The sequence below is a fragment of the Amborella trichopoda genome, chromosome 4, assembly GCF_054954075.1.
Source record: "Amborella trichopoda isolate Santa Cruz 75 chromosome 4, AtrichopodaSantaCruz75HAP2 v2.0, whole genome shotgun sequence".
In the NCBI taxonomy this organism is placed as follows: domain Eukaryota; kingdom Viridiplantae; phylum Streptophyta; class Magnoliopsida; order Amborellales; family Amborellaceae; genus Amborella; species Amborella trichopoda.
The window spans coordinates 56048915-56071859 of NC_142339.1; the positions used below are offsets into that span (position 1 = coordinate 56048915).

At 37.0% G+C, this 22945-nt stretch overlaps 3 protein-coding genes across 5 annotated transcripts; 1 reads left to right on the top strand and 2 right to left on the bottom strand.

Moving 5' to 3' along the window:
• The first annotated feature begins 3040 nt into the window (after window positions 1-3040).
• LOC18422087 (uncharacterized) lies at window positions 3041-8590 on the top strand. 2 transcript variants are annotated; one of them, XM_020666371.2, is made up of 7 exons: window positions 3041-3287; window positions 3463-3569; window positions 5023-5155; window positions 5524-5627; window positions 5976-6147; window positions 6792-6932; window positions 7202-8590. In XM_020666371.2, exons 2-7 carry the CDS (start codon window positions 3520-3522, stop codon window positions 8258-8260), a joined length of 1659 nt encoding a protein of 552 aa, XP_020522030.1. In that variant the 5' UTR covers window positions 3041-3287; window positions 3463-3519; the 3' UTR covers window positions 8261-8590. The 2 variants fall into 2 exon arrangements, with proteins under 2 accessions (XP_020522030.1, XP_006827078.2); XM_006827015.4 differs by having other exon boundaries at window positions 3041-3159.
• Window positions 8591-10030: 1440 nt separating this feature from the next.
• LOC18422088 (Leucine-rich receptor-like protein kinase family protein) lies at window positions 10031-17664 on the bottom strand. 2 transcript variants are annotated; one of them, XM_006827016.4, is made up of 3 exons: window positions 16231-17664; window positions 13385-15061; window positions 10031-10795 (listed from the first exon to the last, which is right to left on the bottom strand). In XM_006827016.4, the coding sequence occupies exons 1-3, from the start codon at window positions 16910-16912 to the stop codon at window positions 10224-10226; spliced, it is 2931 nt and encodes a 976-aa protein (XP_006827079.1). In that variant the 5' UTR covers window positions 16913-17664; the 3' UTR covers window positions 10031-10223. The 2 variants fall into 2 exon arrangements, with proteins under 2 accessions (XP_006827079.1, XP_020520479.1); XM_020664820.2 differs by having other exon boundaries at window positions 15286-17627.
• A 903-nt stretch (window positions 17665-18567) lies between these two features.
• Window positions 18568-18997, bottom strand: LOC105420297 (uncharacterized). The gene has a single exon (XM_011623453.3). It carries the CDS (start codon window positions 18852-18854, stop codon window positions 18684-18686), a length of 171 nt encoding a protein of 56 aa, XP_011621755.1. The 5' UTR covers window positions 18855-18997; the 3' UTR covers window positions 18568-18683.
• Window positions 18998-22945: the final 3948 nt, after the last annotated feature.

The window sequence follows — 22945 nt, forward strand, 5'->3', positions numbered from 1 at the left end:
ACACAATTATAAAAAAAAATTTCACCCAATCATAAGAGATTATCAAACACCAAACCTTCTAGTTTATTAATAAAATTTCTTCCCATTTTTTAATTTGTACCATAAAGATTTTTAATTTGGTATCATAAAAGTATTGCTTATTTGAAAGTATATAGATAGACATTTGAAAGACTTTTATAAAAAATAAATAAAAATAAAGCTTATCAAAATAAAAATATGTTATTCCAATGACTTATCATCTTGAAACCAAGGCTTATCACAATAAAAACATGTTATTTTAGTCATATTATTCCAATGACTTATCATGTTGAAACCAAAGTCCAATCAAGTTAGAAGACATGTGATTCCATGTAAGTCCCAAAGGCATGCAAAATAAGTGAGAAATTATGTGATGATAATTTTAGAATGGTACAAGTTATTATTAAAAAATCTTTTTGAAATGGTGATGATGTTATTATTAGAAAATCTTTTTGAAATGATGTGATGATGACATTAATTCAGCATTTCAGTTGAAGTTTGAGACGAAAAAAAGAAGAATGATAGTTTATAGGCAAGTGCTGGTAAAATGTTGGTACTGCATTTCCCATATTTCTTCCAGACATAGCCAAACAGTAGCAATGTATTTCCCAGGTTGCATCTAAATACTACCGAAACACCAAATAATAACAATCCATTTGCAGGTAATGTATTACCCCAACAATATATTTCGCAGACAATATATTTCCAAGTATCCAAACGGCCCATTAGTTTAGTCCAGTCATTAATATAAACTGTTGACTAGACAATTATGAGCAGCATTATAGGACAGAGGCAGTCATGGTTTATTACTACGACTACATGCCACTAATGTAGTCGAAAGTGTGGGCATTTTGATAGATGGAAAATATCGTATCGGCTATGGAATAGTGTAAGTCCAATGGTCTAAATTGAATTTAGGCCGATCGGACGGTTACAATTGTATTTTGTATTTTAATTTTTTTTTTTTTAAATATCTAAATCACATAAAATTTAGGACGTCCACTCTTCTCATCAAGACATACTTAATAAAAATATTAATTGTAAAAAATAAATTGACCAAAATACCTCTGAAAATTTCAGGGATATTTTAGTCAATTTACTTTTTATAAAAAAAATTTTTCTGATTTTATTACATTCGCCCATTTTTAAGAATAGATGCTTCAAATTTCAACTGATTTGGGTTTGTAGAAACATAACTAAAATTTAAATACAAAATGCAATCGTGACTATTAGATCAGCCTAGATTCAATCTAGGCCATTAAGTGTTTACTGTAGTTGTCAGTTAGTGGGCTGATCTCAGATTATCCATTTAATAAATTTGTTGACTCAAGTAACTTAAGTTGATTTGGCTCAAGTAACTTAAGTTGACAAATTACCAAAAATATATTTCTTTTCTAGGATTCCAAATCTAAAATATCTGCTCATAATTAAATTGGACCAGAAACAACGTCAACATAAAGTTTGAACTTTGGAGGGATGCTCTAAAATATAAAAGTTTTAAAATTAGCCGGACTAAGACAAATTACATGAAATGTAAATTTAATAATTATAGGAGAGGAAATAGTAAGATTGACGACCAATAAATAAATAAATAAATATGTTTTCGATATATTGGGTTGATAATCCTGGAAAATAGTGAGATTCATAAAGATGTGGCACATAAAATTAGAGTTGGGTGGGCGAAGTGGAGATGTGCAATCGGAGTTTTATGGGATCGTTGAATACCAATAAAGCTGAAGGGCAAGTTCTACAGGAAGGGCAAGTTCTACAGGACAACTGTGAGGCCAGCTTTATTTTATGAGACAGAATGTTGGGTGCTCAATAAGCAATATACCCATAGGATAAATGCATATGAGATGAGGATGCTACAGTAGATGAGTAGCAAGACAAGAAGCGATATAATTCAAAATGAGTATATTTGAAAGAACTTGGGTGTGAAACCAACAGACGATAATATAAGAGAAAGTAGACTCAGGTGGGATGTCCATGTACGACATAGATGAAGTAGAACACCTGTTAGGAGGTGCGAGTTAGTCCATGGCTAAAAAATTGCAAGGGTAGGTCGAAAAGGATATAGTTGGAAATAACGAGAAAAGATATAGGGACTCTTGGCCACTGAAGGTATAACTCGTGATATAGCATAATGGTAGACTAGGATTTGTGTAGTCAAATTCTTAAATAGTTGGGAAAAGGCTTTAAGATTGATGATGAGTGATTAAATTAGATCAGACGAACTAGTCAAATTGCCGGGCACTTCTTCAGCCGGTTTAATCCAAAACAAAAATTGGATTAAATTCAAAACCAATCAAAATTAATATTTGATTAGTTTTGGTTGGCTAAACCGGTCTTTTTTACCAATTCAATGACTATATAAATTTGGGCAATATTTTTTAATATTTTTCATTTTAAATAATTATTTCTAAAATTTTATCTGATTTGACCAATAATCAAATTGCTTGTGAATGGACCTAACACCCTCATTGTTCGGTGAGCATCTGCGGTAACTTTGGTCTAACCTTTTTTTTTTGCTTGAATTTTAAGAATTTTTTGTTTTATTTTTTTTGAAATAATCACTAATGTAAAATTATTTCTTCAATTTTTTTAGGTGGTTCGGCCATTTTAACAAAAGTTTCTCCACAAATTTCCAAAGTAATTATTAAATTACGTTATAAGATGCATTATTTTTAAAACTTGAAATCTATTTTTTTTTTTTTGAAGTCACACATCTTGATATTGAGATGATCAATTTGATGATGTTTGGGTCGTGAAAATTTTGACGTAGGCTCTAATTTGATTGTTTAGAGCCTACGCTCTATATAAACTTTTCCCTTTATTTATACATGTAATATGGGATCTGACCCACATCGCCGGAATTTCAAACCGTGCCGTCGTTTTTCTGGCCGGGATTTGAAACCGCGTCACGGGTACGTGATGCAACCTCTGGTCTGCTCCTTGGACTTTAAGCAAACACACTGATGGGCTTTATTTTCTTGGATAAATGACGACATCATATGATCTCCATAGTAGTAACAGTGGATAAATCCAAAGGGGTTTTTTTGTATTAGGGTTTGAAGCTAAATGACAGGGCAAGTATGAGGAGGAAGCTTCCACAATAAGCAATGGAGTTGCTTTAGAGAGCAGGTGTCCCTCTCTCTAAATTGGGGTCCTTTCTCTCCCTTAAATTGCTTAATTTCTCTATCTATAAACTCATGGATTGGCGGGAGATGGGGCTTTCTTGACTCTTTCCTTTCGTCGGATTCTCTCTCTCTGTGAATATCTTATCTTCTCTCTCGTTGCCTCGTAGTTTATATTTGTGACTCTCTCTCTCTCTCTACTTTTGCCTTGAGATTTTAATTTTGGTTTCTCTCTCATTTATTTAAGGATTGCGTTTATCAATTTTGGCGCTTGTTTAGTTGATCACAATTTGGCTTTTTTATTGGTCAGTTTGTTTATATAATCTGCAACTTTTTTGGAGTTCGAGGCTTCGATTCTGCGATCACCATGTCGATGCTTGATGCTTTCTTCAACAAGGGATTCAAGGGAGCTAAATGGTAAGCTTGTTGATTGTTTTCTTATTTTTTATTTTATTTCGAGTTTTATTTTTTTGCTTTTTGTTTAACTGGTTTTTAGGCTGGTGAGAATTTGATAATCTTTGTTGGGGTTTCTTCTAATGATCTCAAAATTGTTTTATTTTTCCCGCCATTGTTGTGCTTTGCTTTAATTTGCTGAATTGCTTACAAATTCGTGATTTGGACGATCTTTTTACTCCTGGTTTTTCTCTTTAGTCCTAGTTTTCCTGTCATCTTTTTCTTTTTTACGTGTATTTCTGAGGAAATTGTGATCTGGTGTTGGGTATTTTTACCTACATCTGATGAATCCAAAACTTGGGTTTATTCCTGCTTTGAGGTTTATTTTGTATTCTGGATTGGTTAAAATTCATGGGTTGTTATCACCTCTATTCCCATGGATAATTTTGTGTCTGTTGGTGATGCTGAGACCGTAGGTTTCATAATTGTTTATCAGTACTGTTTTGCTATCATTCGCTATAGGTCCTCGAAAGAACACTAGAGCTTTGTTTTGTTACCGATACTCATAATCTCTGGATGCAAAGTTAAATTGAATGGAGATTTTCAACAGACCTCCATATGTTTAATTTGCTTCATTCATGGTGGTTCTGTTCAGGATTACTGGTTTATAGCAGGGAAGAGCTTGTAACATCATATATGTTGCTTCTATTTGAGCTTACTCCGTTTGTGTGATTGCTCCACTTGTCTCTATGGTGAAGTTGATTTTACCAAGAGTCGGTCTTTCTTGCGTATTTAATGGAGAATTAGTTTATTCTTGATGACTAGATGCTTACACTGACATCAAATCCATCATCGTCCGAGCCTCATTCCAGCTATTCGTGGTCGGCTACATGAATCATATTCTTCATTCATCTCTATCAAGGGTTATACCCTTTGTCCGACCATAGTCACCAAATCTTTTCTCATTGCTTACATCTATATCCCTTGGGGCCTTCCCTTTGCCCTTTTAGAGCCTTCCATTTGAACCAAATCACCCCCTCTTAACCAGTATTGTTCTTGGTCGAATCAAAAGTAAATGAGTATGCATCGTTTCCAACTTAAATATGGAGTGGAGAGATTGAAAATAGCCCCTGTGGTATAGCAGAAGCATCTTCGGGTAACTGTTTATGACTTTATGTTTCACGTGGGTTTCTTTGATGATTTTATTGGGTTATTTTACTCTTGTTGCTTCTCTGCTAACATGGCTACCATATTTCCTCCTATGTTAATTCAAAAAATCTTGTGTGGTCCCAAGAAATCTCGACACATTTGATGAATAGTTGTTCCTGTATATCTCTGATGAAGTTTGACATGGTTAGGTTTTTTTAAGTAGTTTATGGGATTTTGCAGCTGTTTGTGAAGCATCTTTTTGTAGTTTATCCTATACTTCCTGCTAGCATGAAGCTTTTTGGATAATATGCTCATCCTTTTGATTCAGTAAAACCTTGCTGAAACTTACTATCCCTCGCATTAAGTTGCTGCGTAACAAAAGAGAGGTTCTGCTGAAGCAAATGCGGAGAGAGATTGCCAAGCTTCTTGAGACTGGGCAAGAAGCAACAGCTCGTATACGGGTAAGCATTGCCCTATCAGATAGTCATGATGCTGTACTATTATGGTTCTCTAGTGAAATCTGAACTGTATTGTGTTTTACCTTTTATTATGTTTTACCTTAAAACTAACCTTTATGGAAAGTGGCACCTCAGACCAATATGGATAACTCGAACAAAAAAAAGCACTAAATCTTTAGAAATCTGATTATTGTATCAGTGCATCAAATAGATGCATATTGTCAAGCTTGGTAATGCTTGCCTTATCTCTCCCAAAATGCTTGCCTTATCTCTCCCAAATTTTCTTTCTTTTCTTCGTGTGTGGGTTTGGGTTTACTTCATGCAAGGTTGAAGTTTCAATGTTGTAGTTACTATGTTTATGTCCCTTGCAGGTGGAACATATCATCCGGGAAGAAAATGTCATGGCTGCACATGAGATCATTGAGCTGTTCTGTGAACTGATTGTTGTTCGCCTACCCATCATTGAAACTCAGAAGTAATGGTCATTTCCTGCTTTAATTTTTCTTCTTTACGACCATTTGTATCCTAAGCTCCTAACTATTAGTGTAATGAACAATAGATGTATCTGGTCTTCCAGCTTAACAAAAAATACCTGAAAAGAAGTAGTTTTCTGGTTGCTGTTATGTTTTCTTTTTCTTTTGGTAATTGTCTTCCTGTTGTTGACTTCTCTTCTTATGCACTGGGAATAATCTCTCTCTCTCTCTCTCCCCTCTTCTCTCTTGCACGTGCACACACACAAACAGCTTCAATTCTCCTTATATAAGGTGCAGATCTTGTATGCTTCTATAATATGAATATGACAAAGGATTACGGTGATGAACAGAGAATGCCCTTTAGATTTGAAAGAAGCAATATCCAGCTTGTGTTTTGCAGCACCAAGATGTGCAGACTTACCGGAGCTTCAGCAGGTTCAGATGCTCTTCGCTGCCAAATATGGCAAGGAATTTGTGTCAGCTGCCACGGAACTCTTGCCTGAAAGTGGGGTAAATCGCCAGGTTGGTAGAGGGTTATCTGTATAAACATTACTTATCTTTAAGTTGGTAAATATAGTTTGGTGAAGTATACCATATGCAGCCTGTGTGTGGTAAAAATGATAGGTACATGGCAGGCAGGGTGGGGCATTGACCGTCCATTCTTGATGACTGAGCGTGGAGATTTGCCATAACCAAGTGAATTGTATATCATCAGGAACTATAGCTAATCTCCATCATTTCGCTGTCCAGAATGGATGTATTGCCCAGTTCTGTATTGTAATGCCATACACTGGCGGTGGATTGTGTTCTTTCTGAGTTTCCCCTGTATCCTTATGCTTGTCCCCATCAAATATTGTTCTAATTTCTACATCGGTGCCCTAATTTTTTCTACATGACCCTAAAAATGTTGCTTATTATGAAATGACATTTTCCCATGACAAAATGAAATAAGACTATGATTGGCTAAAATATACAATGAGATACTCTTGGTGTTCTTTTTCCTTTTGTGCCTGCAAATATTTTCTGTGAATTACTTTGCAAGATCTTTTTGTTGCCATATTCTGTGCAGTTTACAGGCCATTGCCTACTTTGTATTCTTATAGGTTGTGGTTATCTTATGAATGAGTTAAAAGGTTCTTATGATGTTATTTCTTGCTATTTGGCAGATAATCGAGTTGCTATCAGTCCGTGCTCCTTCTCCTGCAGTGAACCTCAAATTGCTCAAGGAAATAGCTGAAGAGCATGAATTGGATTGGGACCCAGTTGCCACCGAGACTGCATTCTTTAAACCCCATGAAGATTTACTGGTAAGTTTATTCTTTGTTTTTTTTTTTTGTCAAACCCAACCCCCCCTCCAAACAACTCAAGGCAATGATGTTCCAGCTTTGGCCAAGTTACATGGTTGGGATTTCAGGTGTGCGTATGGCTGGATACAGTTTTCCTTTTTAATAACAAAGAAAAAGAATTCCAGCTAAATAGCAATTTGAGTTCTTAATGAAATTTCACCAAAATTTCCGAAGTTTTTGATCCATGGTTTTAAATCACTGACTCATTTTGGACAACTTTCATTGGACAGGATGGGCCTACCCAGTTTATGAGTGGATCAAAACTGCCACTTCCAAAAGAGAAACATGATCCTTCTCTCTCTGCCATCACCAAAGATCCTAAAGAACAATTTGATTCAGACACTGAATCTGATTCTTTCTTGGATCTTCCCGAAGTCCCGAAAAGCTCACTCAAACAAAGTACAGAAGCAGGTTTGGACTCAGAAATACCTTCCCCACATGTTGCTTCTCCTGGATCAAGTTTCAGCTCTGAAGCTACAAAGCCCACTCCAAATAGAGATCATTTATCGCAAGAACCACCTCATGAGCCCTATATTTTTACCTCAGAGCCATTACCAACCGTGGCTCCTGGAAACCCAATTGATCAGGTGGATCATGTACTACACAAACCTCCTAGTGCCCCCAATATTGTGACCTCAGAGCCATCACCTACTTTGTTTTCTCAGGAGCCATTTGATCAGAGGGACCATATAGCACACAACCCTCATACAGTTACCACTGAGTCATTTACTCCATCTCCTGATTGTCCCATTCGTCCCATATTGTCCAAGGAAAAGCAGCCTATCCGCTCCGTTACTGCACCTTTGGTTTCTGAACCTGAAATAGAGAGAGAGCGATACCCTTCTCTCTCTAGAGCAAGAAGTGATGTCAATGTAGACATGCAGGATGTTTTAGCAGCTGCTCAGGCAGCGGCAGAGACTGCAGAGCGGGCAGCAGCAGCCGCTCGCTCAGCTGCGAGCCTTGCACAACTCAGAATCTCTGAGCTATGTGTCAAGAGAGAGAGTGCGCATGTTGATAATGCAAAGACAAGTACTGTTACTACCCAAGAAGTGTGGCAAAATGAGAAAGAGGTCTCTCAATCAGAAGTTGATGATTTTGCCCATGGATTACAGGCTGACCCAATTGAACCTCAGTTTGATTCACCAAAAACGAGTTCATGGAGTCATCACGAAAGGCAGCATGAATTTGATTCCAGTCACCAGCCTCAGAGATTACCTTCAATGGAGGATGACCCATATTTTTCTTACCCAAACTTGTTCAACTCTCATGATTTGAATCCTAGACATTAGGATCTCTCTCTACCTGATGGTTCGAGGTCTACGCGTGATATATCGCAAGGAGGATTTTCTAGTGCGCATTGGCACGGATGAGAGTAGCTTGCATTTTCTAGTGTGCTTTGGCACGGATGACTGATGCTATGTAGTAATGTGTGGTAGTGATTATGGAGGCATTAGTGTTGAAAATCGAGATTATCTCATCTCTTTCATGCTAGGTATCTCATGTCATGGGGCTAGAGAAATTAGAGTAATTAATTATAATTTCGTTACTTGTTTGCTTGTAAAGTAGAGGCTTCCATAAGCTTGTTTGAATGAATTGAATGTGTATGTGGCTGCGTTGAATTGTTTTTGTATGAGGGCTTTCTGGTTTTCAATCCTGAAAACCTTCTCTTCCTTTCTGATTGCGATATCGTTTGTATTTTATTATTTTAAATTATTATTTGGATGAGGTAATTTCTCCATTAGTATGGTCTGTATATGATATGGTTGCAAATTAATAAAATAGTTCGATTTTCAGCCATGCCCTTGAAGGAAATTGGACGTCGAAATGTATGCGTGAGAGAGAGAGAGAGGTGGCAACGGGACGCGTTGTGGACCGGTTGACCCGATCCGGGCTGGAATGGGTTCAAATCATCAGATCTAGATGGGACCTGGACGTAGGTCTAAAAATAATAATAATAAATTTATTTTATATGTTATTTAGTATTTATTTTATATATTCTATATATTTATGACCGGTTGGGTCAACCCCAAACAAGACCCGATAGAGTCTATATCAGACCTTCAGTTGGACCCTGACCCATCATCCGGTCCAAAACACAAACACAGACCTGGACCCGAACCCAAACCTGGTTCAAGTTGGTCGATCCGATCCGATGGCCACCCCTTGAAAGGGGTACATGTTCTGTACGTGTCGAATGACATCATCATGTATGAGTACAGTGTGGAGATTTTAATTAAAGAGTAATTTACACTCAATATCTTTCTAAAATCCTGTTATTTAAGAGATACCAAAATTTTCATATATCTTATTTGTTCACAATTTTTTTAAATAATGATATTGCCTACGGATTTTGAAAATCTGAAGTTTAAGATTTATAGTTTTATACACACCCAACCAGTGAGGCGTAAAAGAAGGCCGCCCAAGAAAACTTCCGAATTTGAAAATATGAAGTATTTTAGTTGAGCAAATACTCATGATTTGTAAATCCGAAGTATTTTAGCTGGAATTTCAAGTTCTGAAGCAAATTTCAAATCCTGGAGTGAATTTCAATTATTTTAAAATCTATTTTTATCTCTAATTATGAAATTTTAAACTCTAAAAAAGATTAAAATCAAGTAGATCTATAAACGCATGAAAATTTTGAAAATAGATGGTGCAGATAATGTGTTGTAATATACACTAATTTGAGGACTCAAAATCTTTTTTTTTTCCATAGTTATATTTCTCAACGATCAATTAAAAGGTTTTACAACATTAAAACAAAATTTTCCCATGGATTTTCTATGTGCATCTTTAATTCTACATTTTATGGATTTTTGAAGCGCATCTTTAATTAAAATGTTGCAACCTTGTATAAACTTTTCCTTTTGAAAGTCTTTTACATCTTATTGATCTTTGATAGACAAATATTGCGGGCTATATCGTAATATCTTGATTTCCTAATTTCGATCACATGTATGAGCTGATACCTTGGCCCCCAACTTATACTGGTTTTTCGAACATGGCTAAAGAGCACCATGGACCATAAATCCACGGAAAGAGAGAGAGAGACATAGAGAGAGCACAAAGCCAACTTCACCATGTAAATTACAAATCAATCAATCAATCAATAATTTCTCTTTACACAAAAATGCCAAGGTTAGCTCAGCTCAGGAAAAAAAAGGAAAATCTCACAACAAAATCAACAACTCAAAAAACCCTACTACAACACTACTCTTGGTACACATGTCACAAACTAGAAAAGCCTCAATCCTAACTTATAGAACTGAGATCATCAAGGACTGTTCTAATATCAGGCCTTGCATTGACAGGAAGAACACACTTCAAAGAAACTGCAAGCAAATCATCCATCTCTCTGAGAACCCCCTCTGAACTCACAACCTGTACATCATAGCAATCTGCCCCTCTCCCATCACTTGCACATAATTGAACCCAATCCGCAAGATCAACAGCTCCTGAATGGCCTGATATTATATCACCTGCACTTTTACCAGTAAGAAGTTCCATAATAATAACCCCAAGTGCGTAGACATCAGCTTTGAAAGAAGGGGTTGGTTTATTTGCATTGGCTAATTCTGGGGCCCTGTAACCTAGGGCCCCTAGGTTTAAGATTTGATCAGCTGTGCCAATTGTGGTCATTAGCCTATGGAGACTGTAGTCAGTGAGGCGAGCTGTGAAATCAGGGGGTGTCGTTAAAAGAATGTTTGTGGGCTTGAGGTTGCCATGAGGTAGGCCTTTCTCGTGATGGAGATAACAAAGAGCTCGGGCGACGTCGATGGCAATCTTAAGTCTCTGGCGAAATGACAGAGGAGGGGCTTGAGGATCTGCAATGATGGAAATGTCATGAGAGGGCGAGCGCACAGGCAACCAGCAATGAAATCACGGTCAATGCCTTAAGTTTTTATACCACTTCCTTAATACATAATAATCCAGATACTAAATGTGAAAATGTGAGTTATCTATACATTCCACACAATGTTTAGTATACATCAATAACTTTTAAAGACTTGCGCAGGGGAACATAATGCTGACTGCACAACTTTGATCAGTTTTTATGACTACACTAACCAGATATTCTGGAATACCTTGGTTAGAGCCACCAGTTTTGTCCCTAATACAAAATCAGGCTAGCCAACCCTACCTCCCCCAGACGGATGTGTGTGTGTGCGTGTGAGAGAGAGAGAGAGACTATTTAGTAACTTTAGCATGTCACTGGGTGGCAACTTGGGAGATGCATCCTGTTTGCCATTTTTGTCGTTTTTTTTTAACGAAAAATGTAAGCACGTTAGATCTAGAATAACAACTTGATCATATTGAATAAGAGGGTATTCCTGACATAATAAAACTCCAAACCTCCACCAACCACAGGTTTCTTAATCCTTGCCCCAGCAAGGTCACAACGGTGAACTGTTTCGCTTCCTGTTTCCAGTGATTTGCACAAGCAGTTCTGACATTAGAACCCTGATCTAATAGGATGAAGTGAACACTTCAAATGAACTCTCCTCTCTCCAATGTGTTGCTCTCAATCCTCCAAAAAGATAAGCCAGTCTAGGACAGGTGACAATTTATCTTCATGACACCAATTCACTAATTTATGCATTCAACGCCAAGAGGCATATACCACGTGAAGAGACATACATAACCGGCTCTCTGCCTAAAGGGTACAGTCCTCTTTGGAATTATTTTAAGTGAAGTTGGGAATTGGGATCCTTGTTGATCACCTTGACTGGTCTCTTCCAGCAATCCATGGGAAGTTCTTCTCTGCTCCTTAACCACCAGCCAGCCAACCCTGTGGTTTTCTTGGCCTCACTCTACAGTATTCCTTATACATTTCCTAATAATAAACAGAAGAAAAAAGGCCCCTAAGAGAATCAGATCTCAATCTCTCCAGTCTTGAACCAACCAAGCAGTTCATGACAAGCTCTTGACGACCACACCCTAGGAAATGCTTCAAACTTAAGGTAAAAAGTTCGGATGCATAAATAAGGTTCAAGAGACCGCCATCTCCATTTCATAGCAACAATACATGAAAAAAGGAACACAATTTTCTGAAGTTTTTTAACATGATAAGATCTTGAACGTTTTGACGTTAGAACGTGAAATCCAAATAAAGGAAGCACTCACATAAAATTGCATATGAATAGAGAATGAAGCCATATGCTCAATGCCCATTCACGAAGCAAACTTACAGGGAAGCATGGAACTATACACTTCCTCGTCATAAAACTTTGAGTTGTTAATAGCCACAGTAAAACAAGAGACCCAGAGAAAAGATTGATGGTTTGTAAGCAAAATTTTTTATATATGCATAGACAAAACTTATGGGAGTGGAGCAGAGAGAAACATATTACCTAATATATTCGCAGACCAGTTTTTCTCTGAAAATAAGGTGGCAAAGGTCAATGCATACAGCAAAGTCCAAATTGCAGACCAATGAAGACATAATAGATGAGTAGAAGTGTATATAGAACAGTAGCGAACGCACAAAGGTGTTATTTTTTCTTCAAGTAAAAAAGAAACATACAAAAGTGAATTGGTTGTCCATAACATGGGAATAAGTCACAACAAATGCCTAGCAGCAGATGATTATTCACTGACATTTCAGACTAAAGGAGTGGCTAAAACTAGAACTGAAAGGCGAAACAGAGAAAGTCTTGTGAAGCTTGTTGTGATCATTACTATTCTTTATTCTGCACCACCATATCAAGTTTGTATTCTTTTTTAAATAAAGCAACTTTACACCAACTATGAAGAACTTTCCACAAATCTATAAAAAAAGCTCTGATGCAAAAAAAGCAATACACCTAAAAAGAAACAAATTCAATACACCTAATAACACAAAAGATGGGTGGGGAGGAATAGGGAAGAGATGGGTGGGGAAAAATAGGGAAGAATGTAACATGATCCGCTATGAGGTCCATGGTGGCAAACCTAATAAACATCTCACCTCCTTCCCTAGAATCATGAGAGGCAGTAATTCAATTATAAGACCAAGAAAAATCACGCAGCCCTTTTCAATGAAATTCTCCAAAAGGGGCTACATATGATCCAAACAAACATGCAGCCCTTTATAGTGGAGTTCCCGTGAGTAATAATTGTAGCAGCATATTAGCAATTATAAGGCATCACATATTCTAAACATTACAAAATCCATATTAACAATTGGTCAAAGAGATCCATACTCAAATAAGAATTCCTGAACTAAATTTGGTGTAACAAAAAGAACCCTTGAATGCAATTTTCTAAAGACACGTGCATGATAAGAACATGGTCTCAAATTAATCAGAAAACATACATGTAAGGAAAGACGAGCTAGGCATATTTATCCAATAACAAAAAGAAATGAAAATCATTGTAAACTCGTTAAAGTTTAGCAAGGACATCTAAAAAACATAGGAAAAGCCAGGACTTACGATGAACGATTTCAAGGCTCTCTGCATTGATATAGTCTGATATAATCAGCTTCTCATGTTCCCTGGGCCCCCAATAATAGCATCTTATCGAAACAATATTTGGATGCCTGATGCTTCCGATACGTTTTGCGTCCTTGGAGAATTCTTTCTTGTGTTTGACAAGGCCCTCTCTTAACCACTTCACTGTTAGCATATGAGCACTATCTAAAGTGGCTTTATATGAAGTTCCATGGCTGCTTCTGCCCAAAACTTCAGCTGGTGCACGAGATAATTCCTCAGCTGTGAATACCAGTGAACTGTCCAAGAAAAACAGGTCCCCGGCTAATCGATCAGGAGAATAGACATTTAAAATTACTGGTTGTTCAGGTACATAAGGATCATTAGAACGAGGAGATGAAGAAATGCGGGGGCTTGGAGAACCTTTCCTGTTTTCTGGAGGAGCACTATCACAAAGATCCGTCTTCCCTGTTTCTGAGACTTCTTCTCGTAACTCAATAAGACTTGATTCGGCAGTTTCCTCTGGCAAATGTTTCTGCATTGATATGGACCTACTCTGGGATGAAAGCAAGTGATCGGTGGAGAAACTCAGTGGAGTTGGAGACGGTTCAATGTTTTTCCGAAGCCCAAAAAGATCAGGGGGAGTAAACCTCCCATGCTTGATATCCCTTCCAGTGATTTTATCACTGCGTCCACCAAATTCCTGCAGGTGTTTACGATGATGAAACAATAGAAGCAAGCCTATCATTACCAAGGCCCCAAAAATAGATCCAACAATGATGATTGCCTTGATACCAGATTTTAAATGACTATGATGTTCACCACTAAAACCTTTATCAGGAACTCCATTCTTCGGAGATGGATTTACTGAAAAGAGTAGTAAGTCATTCCCAGGATGAAATGAAGAATCAGGGAATCTTCTCTCCAATGTTTCAGGAATAATACCTGACAAATCATTATAGGACACATTGAGCGTTTTCACACTAAGTGGAAGTTCTTGAGGTATGCTCCCCTTAAAATGGTTAAAAGAGAGATCGAGATACTCCAAGCTAGTAAGCCCACTTATCTCAATTGGCATCTCTCCAGACAAACTATTATGCCCAAGATTCAGCAACTTAAGCCTATCCATCTTTCCAATATCTGGAGGCAAAGAGCCACTCAGCAAGTTGTTAGAAAGATCAAGAAACTCCAAGGATAAATGAGAAGGCATGCCAATTGAAGCAGACACGATAGGCCTTGAGGCTTGAAAAGATATCGTTCCTGTAAACTGGTTGCCTGATAGATGCAGGCTAGTCAATGTTAGTGATGACAAGAGACCACTTAAAACAGGTCCACCAGTTAGTTGGTTAAAGCTTAGGTCAATTACACTTAACTTAGGTAAGGTCTCTAACACTTGTGGGAGACTACCCGTCAAGGAGTTGTTTCTTATCTTAATTGATGTCAAACTAAAAAACTGGGACATCTCATTTGGAACGCTTCCAATCAATGCATTGTCGCTCAGATCAATAACCTCCAAAGTATCTTCCCAACTCCCCATTGCCGACAAATTTCCCGAAAGCATATTTTTACTCAAATCCACCACTGTACAGTTCCCAAGACTACCAGGCAGTGAACCTGATAAAACATTTGATGAAAGATTCAATAACTTCAAAGTTTTAGAAGTGATATTGTCAATGGAACCTGCATGGACAAGAAAAGAGCAAGATCAGATGTATCATATATAGGACATCGGCAATCGGAATTTATAAACATGCCTACAAAGTTGCATGTCAAATTGTCATGGCTAAGAACACATTGCAGTAGCATTACTACTCAGCGGTATGCATGCGCATGCACAACCACTTGGAGGTTAAATGGTAGGATGAATCTTGGACTACATAAAGCAGGGATGCAAACAAACTTACACAAATAAAGAGAATACATTCCGTTCGGTAAGTGGCTACTTCTAATACTTTTGAAATACCATCCTACAGATGGGCTTGCCGCAACCAAGACAGAGACAAATCTACAGACTGGTGAGAGCATGCCCAATTTACTAATTACTAGGAAGATTATGATTAGGAACCTGTTTGAAAAGCACAAACCCAGCACACAGATAAATTGAATACCCCTAAATCTCACAACATAAAAGCATCTCTCAGCAGCTCTCTCTCTTTCAAAACAAATATAAAGACAAAAAAGATTATGAATTTCCATGTCAATTGCCTTTTCAATTCCAATTTCTATTTCATATTTTAATATTTGTGCAATGCAAATTCCATGATTTTTTTAAGTGTATGCTAGTGCGCACACGTATACATCTACAACATGTATGCATACAGACATTCGTGCAATAGAGAGAGATGGTCATTGCAAATTAGACCCTGGAATCAATTCTTGACATTCTTCATGTGCCTATTATACTCATACGAGAAATTATGATTCCTTATTTAACTCCATGGTCCATCTGAGCTACGCAATGACATCATATAAAACATGGATCATATTAAATACAAAAGGTAAATCATTAGTTAGTATTACAAAAGAAATATTATACATTTTCTGCACCAAATTGATATCACTGACAATGGATATTTCTACAATCCATCGGTACGATTACTTGCTGATTTCATATCTAGAAAAGTACAGCTCAAAAAGGGTAAATTTTTTCTAGTTCTGGTGATGCGAATTTCAATAACAAGCTACGAGTGATGTTTTCAATAACAAGAAAACAAATTAAGAAAATATGCAGTTCTACAGAATAACCCAAGTGCTAAAAGCAAAAACAACCACAGTAAACCAACATGATAGAAAATTCAAGACAAAATACAGACAAACACACACATGCTGAATTCCAAGACTTACTTTACCTGAAAAATTATTGCAGCTAAGATCCAGCTCAGTCAAAGGAATCGAACCCTCTCTCAAGAGCCCGGGATTAATCAAACCCTGGAACTGATTATTCCCAAGCCTAATTATCTCAATTGAGGATAATACCTCAAAAACGGGGAGATTTCCAGTAAGTTTATTCCCCCCCAAATCAACCACCCTCAATTTTTGCAAGGCCTGAATACCAGACGGGATCGATCCCTCAAAGCTGTTCTTAGACAAATTCAAATACATCAAGCTCCACAGCTGCAATAATCGACCAGGCAATGGCCCATAAAACGAATTGTTTGATAGATCCAAATGCTCTAATGAACTTATCGCCCCAATCGCCGGGACAAGCCTACCAGTCAAGTGATTATTCGAGAGACTGAGTTTCTTGATCTGTTTCAGGCCATAGAGTGTGAAGAATTTGAGGTCACCAACCAATTCGAGCCCATCTAAAGCGATCGACGTCACTTTACCATCTGTGCATTCGATTCCATGCCAGTTATCAGGGCAACCATCAGAGCGAAGAGAGTCGGTGGTCCATGTGTCGATATGGCCCCATGGGTCACTGTGAATCCCTTTCTTGAATTCCAGTAAAGACTGGACATCGTTATGGGATGAGGGTTGGGCAAGCAGGGGAGAAATTAGAGAGAGAATGAGCAAGCAAGGGAGCCGCATTCCCAATAAGGTAGAGAGAGAAACAAGAGAGAGAACTGAAACCCTAAGTGCTGCCCTGAGGAAGAGGTAGAGGGAGAAAGAGGGAGCAGTGGAGCTGCATTTGCATTGGGGGTGATGGAGAGGAACCCTAGACAGAGAGAAGAAAGTTGAAGAGAGAGAGAGAGAGAGAGAGAGAGAGAAAAACCCTAGTTGTTGGATAGAGGAGTTAAAAAAGGGGAGGCATACCTGGCATTTGGGCGGCGCAGGAGGCAAATGGAATGAGAGAGAAAGAGTTTCGGTTTTTTAATGGTGGGAAAATGAAAAGTGCAGAGCAGGACACAACATAGGAGACGCCGTATGGGTCAGTGTTTTAGAGAGAGAGAGATTTCTCTTTGGATTGGACAGTTTTTCAGAGAGAGAGAGAGAGGGGGGTGGAGATCCGATTTGCCGTGCGTTAGAGAGAGACAGGAAAGGATTGCGTTTTTGTTGGGTTAAGAGAGAGAAATGTTAGAGTGAGAAAGTCGTAACAGTCTGGAAAGCATGTAGTGCTGACGGGGGAGCACATGTTGGTAACGGCGTTGCATGCTTTGATTGGGGAGAGTCGTGCCTTCTTTCTCGGGGTTTTTTTATCCATTTGGTCTTCTTGGGTGGGTAGGTGGATGTACCATCTCCTTTTTCTCTCTCTAAAACTCACTCTCTCTCTCTCTTGCCTATCTGTTGGTGGTATGCGGCTGGTTGCGCTCGCACATGCTCGGTGGGTCTCTTTCTCTCTCTACCACGGTCCCCCTTTCTCTCACCAATATATGTTGCAACGCGGCTAAGGTACTTTACTATTCTCCCTCTCTCTCTAAAAGTGGGTCTTACTCTCTCTAACATAAAGGTCTCATTGTTGGATCTCTTTCTAAAATTCCATGTTCTTTTATTGAATCTCTCTCCTCTTTCTCTCTCTTTAACTGTAATCCCATAAACAGTTTTTTCTCTCTTAACTGGAATCCGATAAGAGTTTTTCTCTAAATTTCATGTTTAGTAGGAGAGGATTAAACCAAAAGACAACACGGAAATTGTCCAGCATTTAATTGAAAGAGTCTCGCGTTTTAGAATATGCTGTAATTAATTCACAGACAATGATGCAATCTTCGACGACTTCCTGTATGTGATTAAAGCTAAGCTGTGTGGACGGCAGGTACAGGCCTATATCTTGGTATGTGCCCATGCTCTAATGTCCTTTCTCTCGATTCCCTCCGGGGTCCATTTATACTGTAGTTTTATTTTATTCCTCGTAATATTAACAATCGACTATCCAGATTGAAAATGCTTGATCTGATGAAAAATTGGTGACATCGGTCTAGTTCTACTTGAACGTTAAGTACATGTGTGATCAATTCTCACAGAATCCAAGTATATTTGTGATCAATTCTCCAACAGAATCCGCTGTAAAGTAACCAGCTTCTCTAGACTGGATGGTAGATTAGACGATCCCAGTCTTCGATCCATTTTTTTAAATATTGTAACTCAGTTAATAAAAAAAAATATAAACATAAGAGAGATCACAGAAAGGGTTAATCAGAGCAATCTATTTTACAATTGAACAAAATTACACAAAATAATCAGAGTCTACTACTGTACTCTATAACTGTAAAATTAAATTTCGAAGTATCATCACAACTATCCCAGAGTAATCAAAATCTACTTCATATATGAATTGATTATTAAACAAAATAATCACAATCTATGAAAAATAAAAAAGGATTCAATTGAAGCTAATTTCGGATAAATAAATTTTATTGAAAGACTAATCATCATCTCTGTTCTTGGGCTTCCTGTGAGTCTGTTCGATATCCTTTGCCGTGCTAAGTCCTTCACACATGAGTTTCTTGATGTTTGGAACATTGTAGTTCTGAGCGATATACACACCACATACGGTGCCCATAAGGAATGAGAAGCTGCTCCTGATTATCCCCATTTCTCTCTCTCTCTAGAGAAGGGATCCTTCTGTGATCTATGTGGATTTACCTTCTGTGATCTCTTAGAACACGAGCTCAAAAAGAAACCCTAATTTAATTGATCAGAAGTAGTTTCTACAGAGCAAGATCAGTGACACAACCCTAATTTCAGTAGTTTCTAAGGAGCAAGATCAGTGGCAAAACCCTAATTTGATCGAGAGTAGTTTCTGGAGAGCAATATCAGAGTAGCAAAACCCTGATTTGCTGTAAATTTGATTGGCGAGGATTGGAAGGGCGGGGGAGGGTTTTTATTAAGGGATGGGATTTTTGAAACGAAGCGTGGTGTCCAAGCCTCCCTGCCATGGTAATTTGCCCCTTCTCCAAGCCACTCAAAATTCTCTTGCAATTTGTAATTATTTTTTAGGGAAACCTTCCCCTACGTCGTAGAAGTTCACTCATCCCTTTATCCAACCGTTCATTTTTTGAGTGGAGGGTTAAGATTACCCCAATCACAATGTCATTATCTAAACCGTTTTATTTTTAAGTTTTTTTCTATAAACTATTTTGACACTAAAATTTGGACATCCATTCCTTTATTAAACTCGCACTAAATAAAAATATAAAAAATATTTTCGATAAAATAAAATGACCAAAATACCCTTGAAAGATTCAAGGAGTATTTTGGTTATTATTTTTTATCGAAAAATTATTGTTAATATTTTTTATAAGTGCGCCCCAATGAGAAGATGGCGCCTGCCAAATTTTATATTCAGAAAATTTGTATTAAAAAAACTAAAAATAAAATACCTTGAGACATCGGATCTAAGATCAAACGGTGGGTGGCTCTCTTGATAAAAAATAGACGGCTTGATGATAGGGGGACGATAGAACTTCTATGTTGTATAGGGGAACATAGAAAGTTTTCTCTATTTTTTAGCATGCCAACTAAGTTGCACTTTCAAATTTATCATAACATATAATTTTGATGTAAAATGTTTTTAAGATTATCTCAAAATCTATTTTTATATCTAATTATAAAATTTTAAATTTAAAAAATAATTAAAATCAAGTAGATGTATAAACATATGAAAATCTTGAAAATTGATAGTATAAATAATATGTTGTAAGATGCACTATTTCTGAGACTCAAAATCTTTTTATTTTTCATAGTCATATATCTCGATTTTGGGATAATCAATCACAAGGTTTTTCAACATTAAAACAATCCGTTTGATGGATTTTTTAAGGTGCATCCGTAGTTCTACATTTTAAGGTTGCCAACTTTATATAAACTTTTTTCTATTATCTATGTGATCAGCCTGCCCTCTCTGGTAGAAAGAGAGATTTCATTACTATTGTCTTAGTAAAGGACTCATTGACCTATTATCACCACCAACTTTTGAAGAAGTTAGGGGCTAGGGCAGCATAGCCTTGGTCCCTCAGGGAATGCCCGACCCTGGATCTGTCAGGCCAATCTAAGCCTGGCTCATTGTTGATCTCAGCCGGGCCTGTGTCCACAGGTCATGGTGGCCTAGCCCTCGGGGTAGGTTTTGCGGCTGAGGACTACCTTTTAGGGGCTGGGCCAGCCCTATCCCAGCCCTCGAGCTACATTTTGTGACTCGGGCCTACTTTTTTTTGGGCTGAGCAAACATACCCATGGCCAGCCCTAAAGGGAACCACCCAAACCAAGCTCATGGAGAGAGAGAGTTCATCTTAAAAGAAAAAATAGAAGGGTATCAAAAGCTTCATTAGAGGGAGCAAACCAAGCTATTTTGTACTTTCCGTTGAGTTGTAATTTCCCCTATTTCAAGTTTTGATCTTACGATTCTTTAATGGGTGTCGTTTATATAAGATTGCCAACTTCAAACAATCTAATTAATACGCACCTTCAAATTTTATCAAAACATGTAATTTTGGTGAAAAAATTCTTAAGATTATTTCAAAATCTATATTCATATCTAATTATAAAATTTTAAATTTAAAAAATATTCAAAATCAAGCATATCTATAAACATATGGAAATCTTGAATATGGACGGTCTAGATAATGTATTGTAAGATACACTATTTTTGGGACACAAAAGAATTTTTTCTTTTATATTCATAAATCTCGATGTCGAGATGATCAATTAGAGATTTTTCAACATTAAAACAACATTTTCTTATGATTTTTTAGGTGCATCTCTAATTTTACATTTTAAGGTAAGGTTGCACCCTTAAACAATCCAATTAAGGCGCACCTCCAAATTTGATTGTAGCATATAATTTTGGTATAAAAAATTATTAGGAATATCAAAAAATCTATTTTTATACCTAATTATAAAATTTAAAGAGTAAAAAATGCTTAAAATCAAGTAGATCTATAAACTTATGAAAATTTTTAAAATGGACGGTCTAAATAATGTGTTGCAAAATGCACTATTTTTGAGACTCAAAGCCTCTTTTTTTTTATATCCACACGTCTCAATGTCGAGATGATCAATTAGAGGGTTTTTCAACATTGAAACAACAATCTCTAATGGGTTTTTTGAGAAGCACCTGTAATTCGACATTTTAAGGTTGCAACCTTATACAAAACTTTTCCCTTCCAACTTTAGCTCAAGGAAGAGGGCTCATCTCACCTTTGTGTACCGCACAGAATTTCAGATTCATATATGAGCGTCTACATGGTGGACCAGTGGGTCTTCATTTGAGCGTTGGGTTGGGTCGATCTATGGACCTGACGGTTGACCCCGGGAGACGGGTCTGGACTCAGACAATGGATGCAGTAGGCCGGAAAATGACCCGAACTCTGGCTGGGTCAGGATCCGAGTCCCAACTTGGATTCTATCAGGTCGAGGCGAGTCCATGTTAGGGTCAATCCGATCAAACCCAAACGAATTATATATGGGTGCGGTTTGTGTAGAGTCGAGGCTCTAAACAAAGTAAAGCACATATTCAAATAGTGTTGAGAAATGTGGTTTCAATACTAAAAAACTTTGTGATAATTTTAAATATATTTTTATATTTAATTATTAAATTTAAATCTTTAAAAATAGTGTAAATCGAGTAGATCTATGAAAAGTTGAAAATCTTGAAAATTGACGGTCCAAAAATGTACTATAAGATGCACTATTTTCAAAACTTGAAATCCTTTTTTTCTTATGCTCATGCATATTGATGTGTGCGTTTTTATTGAATCACATTTTCTTTTCTCCTTAAAATTGCCTAGATTTTGACATTCATCAAATGAATGGACGGTCAATATTAAGTCTTGGGATTGGTTTTAATTGGACCTTTTCTTTTATCTCCTCATTTTTTAAAGGAAAAAGTTTATGTAAAATTACAACCTTAAACTGTAGAAATAAAGTACACCTCAAAAATCCATCAGGCTGTTTTGATTTTGGAGAATCCTCTATGATAATCTCGACATCGAGATGTATAGAAATAAGGGAAAAAAAAAGATTTCGGGTCCCAAAAATAGTATTCTAGCAACACATTATCTAAGACCATCAATTTTTAAGAATTTCATGTATTTATAGATCTAGTGATTTGAGTCATTTTTGGACTTTCGAATTTTATCATTAGAGATAAAAATAGATTCCCAAGTTATCCTAAAAATTTTAGACACTAAAAATCACATTTTATGATAAAATTTAGAGATGCATCTTATTTTGATCGTTTAAATTGATAAAAATAGATTCCTAAGTTATCCTAAAAATTTTAGACACTAAAAATCACATTTTATGATAAAATTTAGAGATGCATCTTATTTTGATCGTTTAAAGTTGCAACCTTACGCGAATCACGCCCATTTTTTAAATTCGTTTCTTATTAGAGTCTAGTAAAGATGATTCATAAATTTTGGAGCCTCGCTGCAATCCTGGTAGGAGTTTGACTTATGTGTCAAATGAACAATTTGGATCACAGATCCACCAATTCGTTTCCCTTCGGGCAAAATTAGTAAAATTAAAGGTGATAGGCAATATTTTGTCTTTATGCAATGTTTTAAGACCCACCCTACAAATTTGTATCGGATAGTTGGATTAGCAATCCGTATTGATCAGCAATATCGATCCGAACTGATGGTCCATAATAATATTAAAAAAATTAAAATTAAAATAGGGAGTTAA